Source organism: Vombatus ursinus, unplaced genomic scaffold (assembly GCF_900497805.2).
Source record: "Vombatus ursinus unplaced genomic scaffold, bare-nosed wombat genome assembly UNPS02001419.1, whole genome shotgun sequence".
Taxonomy (NCBI): domain Eukaryota; kingdom Metazoa; phylum Chordata; class Mammalia; order Diprotodontia; family Vombatidae; genus Vombatus; species Vombatus ursinus.
This window is the reverse complement of record NW_020941197.1, coordinates 23945448-23962709: the sequence shown is the minus strand read 5'-3', so window position 1 is coordinate 23962709 and position 17262 is coordinate 23945448. Positions and strand designations below refer to the sequence as shown.

The 17262-nt window shown below is 37.3% G+C and overlaps 2 protein-coding genes across 6 annotated transcripts in view; one reads left to right on the top strand and one right to left on the bottom strand.

The window, feature by feature from the left end:
- QTRT2 (queuine tRNA-ribosyltransferase accessory subunit 2) overlaps nucleotides 1-6991 on the bottom strand; it is a 57341-nt gene extending 50350 nt beyond the window's left edge. For 3 of the 5 annotated variants that reach the window (XM_027868698.1, XM_027868689.1, XM_027868671.1), the window contains exon 1: nucleotides 6958-6991. The gene's annotated coding sequence lies outside the window, so the exon portion shown is untranslated. Of the gene's footprint in view, nucleotides 1-6562 lie in introns of all 5 variants that reach the window. The other 2 variants (XM_027868684.1, XM_027868677.1) reach the window with 2 other exon arrangements.
- A 192-nt stretch (nucleotides 6992-7183) lies between these two features.
- The window catches only part of CCDC191 (coiled-coil domain containing 191), a 106450-nt gene continuing 96371 nt past the window's right edge, over nucleotides 7184-17262 (top strand). Inside the window, exons 1-2 of the mRNA XM_027868756.1 lie at nucleotides 7184-7447; nucleotides 10636-10674. Coding sequence (XP_027724557.1) covers nucleotides 7358-7447; nucleotides 10636-10674 — 129 coding nt within the window. The 5' untranslated portion in view covers nucleotides 7184-7357. The remainder of the gene's footprint in view (nucleotides 7448-10635; nucleotides 10675-17262) is intronic.

Below are 17262 nucleotides of genomic sequence, written 5' to 3'. Positions count from 1 at the left end.
CTGGGTGACTTAGTGGGTTGAGCACTGCGCCTAAAATCAGGAAAATTTGAGTTCAAATGTATACCTCTGACACTTAGCTGTTTGACCCTGGACAAGTCACTTAGCCTCTGTTTGCCTCAGTTTCATCAACTGTAAAATGGGGAATATAATAGCATCTACCTCATAGAGTTGTGAGAATCAAATAAAATAATAATATGTGTAAAGTACTTAGCATAATGCCTAGCACATAAAAGGTGCTTAATAAATGCTTGTTCCCCTAACTCCTCTCCCCCAAAGAAACATTAATTTGGCTCAGTATTATTAATCATAAATAAGAGCTAGAAAGGCCCTTAAAATCATCTAAACTAACCCCATAGGTACTAGAAAAGAAAATTTTAAAAAAGATCCTCAAAGTAACTTATGAAATCTAATGCAATAATGAGAAATAGGAAACATATGCAAATTTGTATAATGCAAAGGAGAAATTTGGACAAAGTGCCTTAGGAAAATAAGACAAAGGTTTTGGGGGGTTTTGTCAGAGAGAAGGGGTGGAGGGAGACAGAAGGTTTCATGGAAAAGGTACCAGTGGAACTGAGTCATGAAAGATTTCAAGGCAGAAGTGAGGACAAAGTATATCCCAGTAATGAAGGACAGACTGCATGAATGAACACAGGCAATGGAGAAGAGAACAGATCACAGAGTGTATGAGGGAAAATACAAACTGAAAAATAAACTGAAATAAAATAAATAAAACTGAAAAGGCTGGACCTAGATTATAAAAGACTAAATTAAGGGATTATTGTATCTGCAGTAAGAAATTACTAAAGGTTTCTGAATAGAAGAGTTACCTGTTTAGATTTGTAAAGAACAAGCTGGAGGTTGGTAGAAAGAAGTTGGGGATTATTACAATAGTCCAGGTACGGGACGCTGAGGGCCTGGCACAAGGTGGTGGCACTTGGAGGGGAGAGTAGAGAACGTATCAAAGAGATGCTATCCAGGTAAAGTCAACAAGATTGAGCAACAAATTTTATACAAGGCACTAGGAAGAGGGAATAATGAAGGCAAACCATAGCCAAAAGATGAAGAATTCCGTTTTGGACATGTTTAGTCTGAGAGGCCTGTTGGACATCAACGTGGAAGATCAGTATCCAGCCAGAAGAAAAAAACAAAGGACTAATGCCCAAGGACAGGACTGGTGCTAGATATAGAAATGTCACAGAACTAGGCAATCTAAGCATTGGGAGGGAGCTTAGGCACCACCTAGCCCAGCCAACTCTCTTGTAGATAACACTCCAGCTTTTCAACGGCCTTCCTAAAATGTGGTAGCCAGAATGAAACATAGTATTACCAACACAATTCCACTGGGGCAGAAATACAAAAAGACCATCACCTCCTTAGTCCTAAACATACTCACTTTTATGGCGCCATGTTACATTGTTGAGTCACACTGAACTCAAGACCAACTAAAACCTGCAAGGTTTTGTTGTTTGTTTGTTTGTTTGTTTTGGGGGGGGGGAGGTGGGGTTGGAGGCAATCAGAATTAAGCAACTTGCCCAAGGTCACACAGCTAATAAGTGTCTTGAGACCAGAATCGAATTCAGGTCCTCCTGAGTCCAGGGCCAGTGTTATACATAAAAAGTCCGAAAGACATAGTTTCTGGGTAATTAATCATTTTATTAATTGTGGTTGGCAGATAATTAAAGGATAATTTGGCTGTCTCTCCTAAACCAAAAGACCCCTAATGGAACCCACTCCACACTTATATGCCCTAGGAAGAGCTGGTAGTCCTGAGAGTGAAAATCAACTCTTATTGGTTAATAATGAGAGAATGAGTATTATAATGACAGGTGGGCTTATTCTAATGAGGGTCTCTGGGACATTGACCACTCAGTCTTGGACAATGAAACTTATCTCTTCCCAGATCACCCCAGTCTAGGGCAATCTACATAAAAAGGGGAATCCACTTTCACTAAGACAGGCCAGAATCCACCAATTCACCTAAACTAGAATTTCTTAACCTTTTGATCAGATCTTTTCCAGGTCGGGAAGGCCGTCTGAATAGACTACAAGGGTTGATTTCTGAATGAGGAGATAGAAAGGGGAAAAACCTTGGTCCAAATCCAATAACTGGTTATTAATGTAAGAGAGAAATAATCATTTCTCTCAGCAATGCTTTATCCATTGTACCACCTAGCTGCCCCAACCTGCAGATCTTTTTAAAGACAAACTGCTTTCTAACCATACTTAACCATCTTGTATTGGTGAAGTTGACTTTCTGAACTCAAGTATGAAACTTCACATTTATCCCTATTAAATTTCATATATTAGAGTAAGCTCAGTGTTCTTGTGCGTCAAGATCTTTTGGCATCCTGACTCTATTCTCCAATGTATTAACTATTCCTGCTAGTTTTGTGTCATCTGCAAATCTGATAAGCATATCTATGTCATTGATAAGAAGATTAAACAGCACACATCCAGGAGCTGACATCAAATTATTAATGACTACAGTTTGGGTTTGGCCATTTAAATAGCACCAAATTAACCTAACTATACTAATCTTGAGCCAACAGATCTCTCTATTTTGTCCACAAGAACAGCATGAAAAGCTTTATGAAATGTTCTGGGAAACCTATGCAAATAAATATAAATATATACATACACACATATACACATACACACATATTCTCCTGATTAACCAATCTAATACAGACCCCTGATTTTATAGGTGAAGAAACTGAGATCTAGGCATTATCAGAATTCAAAATCAGATTCTCTGACTCTAGGACCATCATTCTTTCTGTTGAACCATTCTGTTTCCCATGGGATGGTAAGCCTTTAAGAATTAAAATTCTAAATACAAACAGAAACAATTACAATGAAGAAGGGCATTATCTGTGTGGATATTCAGGGAATATATCAATAAACATTTTTAAAACACAGGTATAGAAGATGGAGGCAAAGGCAATTTAAGGATAAGTTAGAAAGGAGACCTGTGATTCCACTGGTACAAGGAACTCCCGGGTGAGGAAATTCTTTCTACCAACGCAGATAAGTACCTTTTCTGCAACTTACAGTCTTTAAGCATTACCTAGAGCACAGAGAGGTTAAGTGATTTAAGGGTAAGTAATGGAGAATGAATACAATAGAACTGACAATCCCTTAAGAATAATTTCAGGAGTGCCAAAGCTCAAAATGAGTAGAGCCTACTGAAACATTCTAAGGACTGAAAAAGAAATTTTTTTAGTCTATTGAGGGGGAAAAAGGGGGATCAAAGAAGGGACAGGCCTTCTACTTGAAGTAGATGGGGCAATGATAATGATTAATGAGAAAATGAAATTGCTCAATTTATTTTGATTTTGTGTTTTCTGCCGCAGAGAATGAACTGGAAAAGAAAGAAAATGGCTAATAGGGGGTGGACACTAATGTAAATAAGGAAATAGTGGAAGAGCTCCTGGCTGCCTCTGACAAGTCCAAGTCATCACACACAGACGAACTACGGAAAGAACTTCAAGGTGTAACTGCTGAACCACTGTGGTTTCGGTTTGTTTGTCTGTCTGTTTGTTTGTGAAGGATCATGGAAATCATACTGGGAAAGAAGACTAAAGAGAAAAATGACAAAAGTTGGAGGGGCTATGGGAAAACAGGAACATTAATGCCCTCTTGGCGAACCTGTGAATTGGTCCAACCTTTCGGAAAAAGAATTTGGAACAATGCACAAGAAGTTACCAAACTCTACACACTCTTTGACTCAGATATAGCACTGCAAGGTAAATATCCACAAAAAAGATTAAAGAAAAAAAGAAAATGACCTACATGTATAAAAATATGACAGCTTTTTTATACCAGCAAAAAAACTAGAAACTTACAGGAGTGCCTACCTATGTCTAATGTCTAAACAAATTATGGTATGTGAATGTAATGGAATATTATTGTATCAACAAGAAACCCTAAAATGGACATTTCAGAGGAAACTGGGAAGAACTCTAAGAACTGATGCAGAGTGAACTGAACAGAACTAGAACAATTTATATAATGACATCATAAAAAAAAAACAACTCTGAAAGATTTTAGAACTCTGATCAATGCAATGATAAACCATGATTCCAGGGAACTGAAGATAAGCACATTCTTCATCTCCTGCTAAAATGCAAAATGAAACCTATATTTTTGGATGTGGCCACTATGGAAATTTATGTTTGACTATGCATATTTGTTATTAGGGCCTTCTATTTCATTTTTTTTTAATTGTTCAATGGGGAAAATGAGAGGGAGTGAAAATAAATGCTTGTTAATTGGCAAAAATAATAAAATTAAATTCGGAAAATAAAAAAAAAATCATGGAGAAAAGGGAACGTGCTACAGAACCACAGAAGGACAAATGTCCTGATTTTTTTTAAAACTGGAAATGAATAGAGATTGCAACCATTAGGCCAGTCAGCCTCTGAGGCTTCTCCTAGCTCTAGAACTATGATCTCTCCTAGGCTGACATCCTTTGTAGGATTCTAATCCACAGGAGCTGTTCTCAGGCAGCTGATGGTAAAAGGAATAAAGCTCTGGGCTTGGAGTCAAGAAGACCTGAGTTCAAATTCTGACTAGGACACTTACTAGGTGGGTGACCCTGGGCAAGTCATTTAACCTATTTCCTCAACTGTAAAATGGAGATGATAATAATAGCACTTTTCCTGCACTGATCAGCTTAGCACAGTGCCTGGCACACAGTAACACAATATAAACACTTACTACTTCCCTTCCTTTCTCTAAACACTTTGAGATCTGCTTTCTCCAAATCTAGGGTACATATCGAAGTCAAACTTTCCTTTCTTTTTTTTGGGGGGGGGAAATGGGGGTATCACAAAGAGAACATTTTTACGATGGAATAGTCACTTCCCTCTATGGAAAGTAAAAGTGAAAGCCCAAGTGGCCTTGAGGAACACCACACTAATGCTCAGGAAGTGAACGAGATGAATAAGAATGGGTCAGATAAATTGTTAGGATTCAGGAGAGATAAGTCTTACAGAATTAAAGAGAGGAGAGAGCAGTCAAAGGCTCTGGAAAAGTCAAAAAGGTTAAGGGTCTAAGAAGGTTATTGAAGAGAACAGTTTCAGTACATTAGTTCGAATGAGAAGTAAGAATGAAGGGTTAAGGAGACAATGGGTGGTGGAGTTGGCAGCAGCACCTGCAGATGTATGCTCCTTGGAGTTTAACAGAGAAAAGAGAGATATAAGATTATATAGAGGGGATGGTAGAGTAAATGGAAGGTTTCTTATGGAGGATGTGATCGCTTAAGAGTAGAAATATTTTTTAAAAAATGGTAATGATTAGTGAGAAAAATCAGGAAATAATGAATTTTGCAAGGAATTGGGAAGTAATGAACTAGACAAAGCACTGTTTGACTTTGGTTTTGTTGTAATGTTAATAAATCCACTATTGGGAACACTAAATAAATACATCGTTAAAACATATTATGACAACAGAAGTAAAATATTTTTCAGAAAACAACATACAGCACTTTGCCTTATCCAGAAACAAGAATTATATTCTCCTTACTCACTGATCAACTGATAAGTGATTTTAAAAATGTTCTTTGCTGTTCTTTTCTAAGAACATAATTAAAATCTATGTTCATTGAAAAGGAAACTCATGAAGACATCAAGAAATTAAAAATATTCCTCAAAATGGAACTTGGCAAAGATTTCTAATATACTTCAATCTTCCTAATAATAATGATAGCTCTTATTTATTAAGGTATATAAAGCACTTTTTAAAAACTGTCTTTTTTTTTTGCAACTCTGTCCGTCTATTTACACTGCTGCCTAGATTACTACTAGTGAAAAGAGATAAAATGGCAACCCTCTAGATAGCACCAAAAAGAAAACTTTAAAAGTAAAAAAGTCATTGTTTATCATGTATATATTAACATTAAAATGCCTGTGCTAATTTTCATCTATGTGGATGAAAATAGATTCAAGAATATTATTAAATTTATTATTAAAAATCACTAGGAATTTTAAGGTAAGTGATTCCACAGTCTGAGCCTATGGACTTGTTATCAGGGTTGCATGGGTATTACTGTGCTTGTGCCAGAGTTGTTCCATATTTACATTTACACGGGGGGGCGGGGAGGAGGGGGACGAAGCGCTATATTTACGTAGTTAAAAAGGGGTCTCTAGTCTACTCGGCCTTCACTCACAACGGATAAACTACATTTTCAACTACTTACCAAGGAGGTACTTATAATTGATAAAGGCCCCCAGCATTGGGGCTAACCTCACATTTAATCCAGGGTCACACTATCAACACACCTCTTCCACATGAGTTCCAAATTCCCTCAATCAAACTCTTCCTATTCTACATCAGATTTTAATTTGGAAGCCAGGGCCCCAGGAGCAATCTGACTGTCTCCAAACCTCAGGCAATGCCATCAAGGTGAAAAGCACACAGAGAAACATCCCTCCGGTGCGGGGCAGGATCTGGAAACACCACTGAGTGTGGCTGGGAGGAGGAGCGCAAAGAGCCCTAACCCCGGAATTGGAAGCCGGGAGTTCAAATCCCGGGCTCTAGCAACGCCCTGAAATTCACTCACCGGTCAGTTTCCTCATCTGTAAAATTACTACACTGATTGTACACTGTGCAATACGACTGTAGCCATGTACAATTTACTGCAGCTCCACGATCATCGCTAAGATCCCCACCAGGGCATCTTCGATGCCAAGCTTCCAGGGACGAAACCAACCCCTGGACTAGAAGGTCTCGTGAGTGCCCAGTCCCCTGCTCACAGCAACACCGTGGGACTGGAAAAGATGACCTGAGTGGGGTCTAGGAAAAAGAGAACTGTATAAGGTGACAAAAGAGGGGCGGCCACAGCTCCTGCAGCATTTGTACCGGCAGCCCGCAAGCGAGTTTGCCCACCTCAAGCCGGAGAAAGTTCTACCCTCTCGATGCTCCCAAAACCCTTCTCCCGCCAGTCCCCACGTTTACCGACTCGCTCACACGTGTTCCGGGTCGCAGGATATTCTCTCCTAGCCCCGCCTCCGAGCCCAGCCAATTGGAATGAAATTCGTCATCAGACCGCGCGACGCAATGCTAACGCAAGTTCCCGGGTCCCGGAGTGGGGTGGACAATAATGGAAACAGAGTTTTGGGTGTTGCTCTAGGCAACAGTGCGGGCGCGTTCTTCCTGTGCGCTGAACCTCCCGGGAATTGTGGTTCAGCTGCACTTGAGAAGCAGCCTTTTTGCTAGACCGAAGAACTACACTTCCCAGTGTGCACCGGAGCAGCTGCTTTTGAAAACTCACGCAGCCGCTGCAGATGCGACTACGGCCCGCATCCCCAGGCTGAGGTTGGGAAATAAGTTCTCCTGTGGGGGACCCGGCGGAAAGATGCCGGTGGGAACCCGGGAACTGGCTTCTTCGGGGAAAAGGACGGATCTTTATCGCTGGAAACGGTTCACCAAGAAGCCGAATCCCAAGGTGATTGCAAGAAACAGTCCTGGGGTCCCTGGAGCCCTATTCAAGGTGGAGGTTGGCACTGGGACTGGCCGTTCCCCCACCAACTCCCGCCTGGTCCTCACTCCCTGCCCCACCTTCAGCTCCAGCCCCAGCCCTGCCCCTGTGCCTGGAGCATCCCCCTCCTCCACTCCGACCACTGACCTCCTCCCCCCAGAAATCCCACCTCCTCCAGGAAGCCTTCCCCAATGCTTCTTCATTCCTGTGCCTTCCCTCTGTCAATTATCTCCCGTTTAGCTTTTATGCAGCTTGCTTTGTCTATATTTGTTTGCACCTTGTTTCCCCTATTAGACTGTAAGCTCCTTGAGGGCAGGACCTGTCTTTTGCCTAATTTTGTATCCTTAGTGCTTAGCGTGGTGCCTGGTACGTGGCAGGCGCTTAATAAATGTTTATTGAAATGAATTGAAGATGGCACCAGGGCCAATGGGGCCCCAACTGTGACAGCCCTAGAGTCAGCCACACCCAGTCTTGGAAGAGTTTCCTTCCCCCCCCCCAAAAAAACCAAGAGCTCGGGCTCGTCTCAATGTTCTTGAGTGATGTGGAAAACTTTGTTCTAAAAGATTATTCTAAAAGCTTTACTCCATTCAGAATAGCCCTTTTGAAAAATGGGCACAGAAAATGGGAGACTTGCAGTTACAAACTCCAGTTTTTTGTTCTTTTATGCATGTTTCATGGGGGTCTGATTTTAAAATTTTTTTTAATTTATTTCATAAATTTTTCCCAATTACATGTAAAAGTAGTCTGTTTTTTTTTTTTAATGAAGTATCAGAGTATTTATTTTCAAGAAAATTCTTTATCTTCCGTCTCATCTTCAGGACTTCCCTCTCCCTAATAGGAAGATCACTTCCCCATGCATTTCAGTGTTCTTTGGAGGCATTCCTAGCTCATGTAAGATTTAGAAGTGGAAGGGATTGTAGAGATAATCTAGTCCAATCTTCTCATTTTACAAATCAGATAACTGAGGTCCAGAAGTGTGAACTGACTTGTTCTTTTATTCCCAGCTGATCCTGACTTTTCAAATATTGGGAACCCAATCAAAGGAAAATTATCTTTATAATAATGCTTACTCAACTTTTGTTTAGGGTATTGACATAAAATGAATGTCTTAAACCATATCCATGAAGTACCTAAAATATGTTCAGAAATTCCCAATGGATAGTATACTTTATTAACATTTGATTCAAATATGGAACCAAGCCAACAAACTAAATAATTCTAAATCGTATTTTACATCTATTTTATCTGATTCTCCCAATATCCAGAGGAAGATGAAAAAGGTTAATATTGTCTTCATCTTAGAGCAGGAGAAACTCCAAGGCACAAAACCGCGTATTATCAAAATATTTTTAGCTCACCAGACTTTGAGCAATTATAAAAACAAGTCAAAGTAATAAGAGAGTGAAGTTTCTTAACTTTCAACTTGAAGACCCATGTAACACTTTCTCCAACATTTTTCAACTAAAGTCACAATGTATTAATACTAATCTCTTAAGACAGCTGGCCATGTGATAATACACTGGCAATAATTCTTACATATTATTAAATTACCCATCTGGACAATGCAGTGGGCATGTTAATAATATTTTAAAGAATCAAGGTAAAATACTCTTCTACTGTTTTAAAATATTTCTGCCAGTATTGGAAAGTGAATATTTAAACATGGAAAAGGAAGTATAAAAAAGGAGTCAGTTCTCACTGGAGTATAAGAATAGCCTGTCAGCTAGGCAAATAGATGCCTTTGCTTTGCATAGTATAAGATGAGGAGAATAGTAGCCTTTCTTGCCCATGTATGGCCTCACTCTGAAATACAACGGAGGCACAGAGACATTGATTAAACAGTTTGGGGAAAAGCTCCTAAGTCTCCAGAATGGGTCTCAATAGAACTCATCGCTTTGTCCTTAGAGAATAAAAAGATAACTGAAGAACATGAATACCTTATAATGTAGTTTAATTGTAATAGGATTAGCTATTTCTTTGAATGTAGTGAAAAATGATTGAGTAGTGCAGCTAAATTGCTTGGTATTTTTCAGGTGCTTTGAAGTAAAAAAACCTATCTTTCTCACATCTGTGTATCAGTAATATTGCTGGCTTAAGTAGTTTCATCTTATTCACTAACCAACCCAGCTGTATCATAAGCAAAGCAAATGCTTCTTTTTGTTAACCATTAGAGGTAATTCTACATTTCTCATAAATATGAAGGGAGTTATGTAGGAAAGGATTTGTTCTGGGTAGCGTCAGTTGTAGTTTCAGCATAATAGATGCTCAACTTTAATTACTTGATTTCTGCCTTAGTTTTCTATATTTTGCAAAAACAAAACAAAACCTCCGTTGGTTTAATTCTCTACTCTTAGTTCTCAGGAAACAAAATACAAGCACAAAGAAGTTACTTTTGTTCAGCATCTTGAAGTCCAACGTAGCAGTATTGAAGCAAGAAAATTGATCCTTCTGTTTCGTATCCCAGCAAATTTTATCCTTTAGATTTTATGTGCTATTATTTGTAACCTTTTAAGGTGGTTCTCTGGAGAGCCCAGATTTATTCTTTACTGTTGGTATAGCGTTCTACTTCCCTCAATCCAGCATTTGGGTCAGGTGTGGGGAACCCGCAGCCTCAAGGCCACACGTGGCCCTCCAGGTCCTCAAGTGCTGAATCCAAACTTCACAAAACAAGTCCCCTTAATAAAAGGATTTGTTCTGTGAAGTTTGAGTTCAGTCAGAGGGCTGCACTTGAAGACCTGGAGGGCCACAAGTAGCCTCAAGGCCACAGGTTTCCCACCCCGGGTAGCTGAATCAGAAATTGAGAGACACTAAAGATAACAAACAGACCAAATTTTAAAAGAGAATGTCATTCTAAAGTTTCCCTATAATATTTGTATGCAGTGTTGCAATCAATAAGCATTTGTTAAGTGCCCACCTACTATATGCCAGGCAACTATACTAGGTTGTGGGGGATACAAAAACCAAAATGTGATAGTTTCTACCCTCAATCCATTATTCACTGTTATAACAATAATCTTTTATTGATCTTTTTGATGATTTGGGGAAGAAAATGAAAGACCTTTTATTATACTCACTTTGGGAAGACAATTTGAAATTGTGAAGTGAATTTAAAATGAAATATCTGTATATTAATATTTTGAATATATTATTTGCAGCATGATTTTGACTCTGAGAATTTGGAGTACTGGACAAAGGTAAGGACATTTCAAAATTGGGATTGAAAAATAAATAAATAAAATAGGTTTCAAACTAGAGTTCCATTAGTGGTTCCCTGGGTTACATGTTATTCTTATTTCTTGGTGTCTACATTTGATAACTTATGTTGTCTTCTTGGTAAAGTACACTTTTTTATTATTCTCTGCCTTCTCATAAAAGTTATTAGGTTGTTGCAGTTAAGATGGTAATGTGAAAGCTCCTCTACATATACCTCAACAAATATCATTAAAGAGTACCAGACAAAACAGTGATTGAGAAAACTAAAAAGAAACAGCAGGAAACTCCTTTGTCCAGTCCAGGAATGTACAACTCAATGGACACTGGAGAAAGTTGCTCTGGGGAAGCCAATTTGAGCTCCATTAAGAGGTCTAAAACCTGCAAGTGCCATGAATGATGACACTTTGGGTAGGGTTCAGGAGGGAGGAGTCTGAGTGGGGGAATGGTGGGTGAAACCCAGTTTGAGTTCTGGTAACCTTCTTTACACTGTATATTTATCTCGTATGTACTTATTTATTTACATGTTGTCTCCCTCACTTATTTGTAAGCTCTTTTAGGGACCTTCTTAATAATTTTTCTTATTTTTGTATCCCTAGTACTTAGTGTAGGGATTAGCACACAGTGATAATAAGTGCTTGTTAGTTGGTTGAAATAAGGAGGACCTTAGTCCTGGTCTGTCAGAGCAGAGCCAGCCCCAATAGGTCATTGCACAGGGAAACAATACAGTTTTGCTCTCCTCAGAGCAAAACTAGAACTAGGCCTAGAACTGCACAGTCTCCATCTGAATAGGGCCTACCAGGTCCACTGTATAAGATGGGACAAGCTCCTGATTGGGAATGTGCGAGGAGAAGGAAACAGATGGATAATATCCACAGTGGACCACCAGGAGACTGAGACAGAAGCTAAAGACTGAGGCAAAACCTGGTGCATAGTTCAGCCACCCCATTCAGAATGGTATCAATGGTGGTATCCAGACTACAGAAGGAATAAGACCAAAAAGATACTACCTAATTCATCCAGAGTTTGAGAGGGGGCACATCCAGACCTTGGCACAAAGTCTTGATTTTGGAACTATTGTTAGAAAGAGGAATACATAGAAGATAACTCCAAACATAATGAAGAAATAGTATAGGTTAAGAGAAACCCAAGAGGTAAACCCAGAATAAGAGAACAGAAAGTATAAACAAAGCTTCAGAGAAAAAAATGGCCACAAGAACTACTAAAGTAATGGGAAGAAATGAAAAATGAAATTAAGATTGAAATAAGACCTTTGGAGAAGGAAAAATAGAAAATATACAGTTTAGAATAGTTTAAAAGGTAGAAAGTGACCCATATGTTGGACAGGCTGAAAAATAGAATGGGGCAGACAACTTAATGACTTAATGAAGCAGCGAGAAATATTAGAACAAAAGCAAAAGATTGGAAAAAAAAAAGAAGAAAATATGCTATATATCTGCTATCAAAAGCTACCAACATGGAAAACAGATTGAAAAGAGATCATTTAATAATCATCAGACTTACTGAGAACCATGACCAAACAAAAAATCTGGACATTATATTTCAAAAAATCAGAAAAGAAAACTGTCCAGATGTATTAATACTAGAAAGCAAAGTGAAAATAGAAGGAATCCACCAGTCATCTCCTGAAAGAAATCTCAAATTGCAAATACTCAAGAAGGTCATAGCCAAAACCCAGAGCTTCCATCACAAAGAAGATAAAATACTACAAGCAGCCAGAAAGAAAGTTCAAATACTAAGGAACCATAGTCAGGATTGCACAAGACTTGGCAGCAACTGTACTCGGTAACAGAAAATAATGGAATGATAGGTTCTGAAAAAACACAAAAGATCAAGGCTTCAACCAAGAATAACTTACCCTGAAAAACTGAGGATAAAAGGATCTTTAATGGAATAGAGGACTTGCAAGCATTTCTGAGATCAGCACTTAGTAGAAACTTTGAAATGAGAGAGAAAGAGAGAAACGTATAAAGGTAAATGTGAATAATTGGAAGGAGCTAAAGATGAAGAGATTCTTCCATTTAATAGGGGAAGAAGAAACAATAGTCCCTTCAGTATTCCACTGTCTTCAAGGAAATTAAGGAAGACAAGACCTAGGTATGGTTTGGTTTTGTTGGTTTTAAGAGAAGAAAAAAATACAGTAAGGAAAAAATGAAAAAAAAAAGGAGGAGCTTACTATTTCTCCTAACTGATGTGCATGAGAAGTGTACACTGACATGTAAGAAAGAGTGGAGAGAGCAGGCCATGAATCTTACACTTATCTGAAACAAATGAGGATTGAACACACAGAGTTAGTGTAGAAATACATTTTAGGGAAAGAGGTGGAGACAGGGAAAACAGATGGGGTCTAAGAATGGGGGCTGAATCAAGGAGGGATTAGTCTTAGGCAAAACAAAGTTCAATTTTGGAAGGTAGGTCATAAAGATAGGATTAAAAAGAGAGAAAGAAAGTGGGCTAGATCTTAGGATCTGGCTCAGTAAAGAGGGGAAGAGCAATTTTAAATTACAAGTATTAGATTTTTTCTCCTTCTCTGTCTACTCTTTTGTAAAGAGGGATTTGGCAGTAAAAGAATAAAAAGTATCAGTGGATATAATGAAAAGAAATACACATTTTTTTTCCTCTTGTGTATTCCAATAATTGTGAACCTGAATAAGATGAACTCATCCATAAAACTGAAGAGTAGGAAAATTGATTAGAAAACAATCCAACAATTTTTTTATAAAGAACACTTGAAACAAATATTTACATTGAATTAAAAAGAAAGACTACACCAGAATTTTATTATATTTAGCAGATTCAAAAAAGCAGAAGTAGCATTCATTATCTCAAGCAAGATAACAGTAAAGCAGATGTGGTCAAAAGAGATAAATAGGAAACTACATTATGCTTAAAGTACTATAGATTGTGAAGTAATATTAATACTTAAATATATGTGCCAAATGGCATAGGATCTAAATATTTAAATTAAAAGTAAATCAAATTACAGGGAGAAATCCATAGCAAAACTATAATAGTTGGAAACCTCAATGTACCCCTTTCAAACTTAGATAACTCTAACAAAAAGATGAACAATAAAAAAGAATTTGAAAAAGAATTTTAGAAAACTTAGATATGATAGATCTCAGATGATTAATGAATGAGAATGCACAAGAAAAGGAAACACATGTTTCTCACATGTGCAAGGCATTTAAGAAATGCCTTGTACTAGAGCATAAAAACCTCATAAATGCAGAAAAAACAGATATTAAGCACACCATGTATTAATTAAAAACACAAAGTTATGATGAATAAAGAGCATTTGAAAAAAGGTTCAAACTTACAGGGGGACTAAGTAATCCAATCTTAACGAATATGTAGGGGCAGCTATGTGGCACAGTGAATAGAGTACCAGCCCTGAAATCAGGAGGACCTGAGTTCAAATCCGGCCTCAGACCAAACACTTAACACTTACTAGCTGTGCGACCCTGGGCAAGTCACTTAATCCCAATTGCTTAAAAAAAAAATGTAGATCAGAGAATAAATAAATAAGAACTATATTTTCATCAAAGCAAATGGTAACAGTAGGACAAAAACATACCCAAACTTTCGGGATGCAGACAAAGTAGTCATCAGAGGGAAATTTATATTTCTAAACCCTTTGATCAATAAAAGATAGAACAGATTAATGAATTAGGAATGCAAGTCTAAAACACTAGAAGAAACAACAAATCAAAAAATCTGAACTGAATAAAAAATAGAAATTCTAAAAAATCAAAGAAGACGAATTGAAAAGAAATTGAAGTGACAAATTGTCAAGAAAAATTAAGAGAATTCAATAAAATAACAAAGAAATAAATGAAATTGGAAACTATTTTGCCCGATCATATTCCCAGAAAACTAAAAACTTAAGTGGAGTGGTTGAATAGTTTAAAAAGCATAAAATAGCCAGATTAACAGAACAAGAAATAGAAAATTTAAATAACCCCATCGCAGAAAAAACAAATTGATAGCTCTTCTGAGCAGTGCAATGATCTAAGACAATTTCAAAAGATTCATGATGGAAAATGCTATCTATATCCAGAGAAAGAAATATGGAGTCAGATCAAAGCATACTATTTTCTCTTTCTTTTGTTGATTTTTGTTTTTTTCTTTCTCATGGTTTTCCCTTTTGTTCTTCTTCTTCTTTCACAACATGACTAATGTGGAAATATGTTTAATATGATCATACATGTATAGCCTATATCAGATTGCATGCTGTCTTGGGGAGGGGTGAGGGGGGGCGGGTAGTTTAGAACTCAAAAGTCTTACAAAAGCAAATGTTAAAAACTAAAAATAAATGAATGAATAAAAGAAAAAAGAAAAGCTGTGACAGAAGTGGGGAACCTGCAGCTTTGTGGCCACATGTGGCCCTCTAGGTTCTCAAGTGTGGCCCTTTGACTGAATCCAAACTTCACAGAACAAATCCTCTTAATAAAAGCATTTGTACTGTAAAACTTGGACTCAGTCAAAAGGCTCCACACAAGGACCTGGAAGGCCTTATGTGGCCTCAAGGCCGCAGGTTCCCCACCCCTGAGCTATGATCTATAATCAAGACTAGACTTGGAAGAAAAGGACTATTCATCAAAGACCTGCTTAATAGTCAATGTGATAATAACATGATTTCATGATGAAGAAATAAAGAATATATATCAAAATGTTGCAAGCCTAATATCAGATTGTGTAAAATGTGTGACTGCAAATAAAAAATCTGTTGCATTTAAAATGAATGAAAAAACAAATAAATAAGAAAATAAATTGAACCAATCATAAAAGAACTCTCGAAGAAAAAATTTCAGAACCAGACAGATTTTAAAATGAGCTCTATCAAACATTCAAAGAACAATTAACTCCAGTATTACACAAATTGTTTGCAAAAATAGGGATGGGAAGATCCTACTAAACTCTTCCTATAAGACAAATACAATCCTGATACCTAAATCATTGAAAAATAATGCAGGGAAAGAAAACTATAGTCCTATATCTCTAATGACTATTGATACAGAAATATATTGAATAAAATATTAGCAAAGAGGCTACAACTACATACTAAAAATTATACATTATAACTGCGTTATGTTTATAGCAGAAATACTGGGTTGGTTTAATTTTAGAAAAACTATAAACATAATAGGTCATATTAATAACAAAATCAATACAAATGTTAAAAGCTTCTGAAAAATGCATCACCACTTTATGTTAAAAGCACTGGAATAAATGGCCTATTCTTCAGTGTGATAGATAGCATCAAAAATTAGCAAAGCAAAATACCAAGAACTGGTATTAGATAGCTCTGTTGTTATCTAGAAATAATAGAATGAACTTTCCAGTGAGATCAGGATAGTTCTTGATAGTTCTTTGATAGTTCTTGAACTAGTTCTAGGATATCTGCAATAGTTATAGTGAAGTTGTGGGTCCTTTAGGGCATAGTTTCAGTTCAGATACTTTTTACCTTTATGGGAAGGGGAAGTGTTATTGTCTGAACAAGGAATAGAGAGGACCACAGAGGTAAAATGGACAATTGTGATCACATAGATTTTTAAATGTTTTGTACCAAAAAAAAAAAAAAAAATCAGTGCCCTTAAAGGGAAACCGTTAAATGGGGGGAAATCTCTTCAGCAGATATTTCTGATAAAGTTCTTACATCTAAACCTTTGTTGGGAACTTGAAATTCAGAATAAAACGTATTTTTGGACCTAGTCAATGTGTGGCTTTTTTTTTTTTATGATGATGTTTGTCATAAAGGTGAACCTGGGGACAGGAGACAGTTAGCAAGAATGAAATGGTAGCAGTAGTAGTTGCAGCAACAACAACAACAAAAGAAAAATGGGAAGGAGGGAAGGAAGGAAGGAAGAAAATAAAACATTTTTATGAAGGAAATCGATAAAACATTTTTTAACAATTTTTATGTGGTAAATGAATTCAAATGTAATTCTGTTTTTTGATTGTTCTTTGTTTATGGAAACACTTGTGTTTCTCAAGTTCATAACAATAAAATATCTTTTTTTTTTTTAAGTAAGAAACTTAGGATGAACGGAAAGCAACCCTAAGAAGCCAACACTAGCTAGAAGAGAGGTTTTGGAGTTAGATTATGTTATATTTTAAAGCTTTCATGGATATTCAAAGGAATCTCCCTGAACGTTTTATTGGCATCTTGATATCCACAATTCACTTATGTCCTGTTTTATTTTTTAAATTGCACATTTTTTCTGGGATTTTTTCCCTGTCCTTTAAATCTTTAAAGGGATTTACTGCATGTTATTGCCACTACCAGCAAGAGCTTAGCACTGATTTGTAAAGTATTAGCCAGCATCATAAGTGGGGCTACTCCAGAAGGTTCACTTTAAAAATCAACTCCAAGATAGTTCTCCTCTAAGGTATCTACCACCATGACCATGCCTCTTTGGGTAATAAATTCAAGTAAGCTGAGCTCAGTGGCAGGCTACAGTAGTAACTAGTGGTACCTTCACAAAATTTGCAATCTGGTGGGAAAGACATGATATTTAAACGCAACACTGTGATCTCATGTTAACATT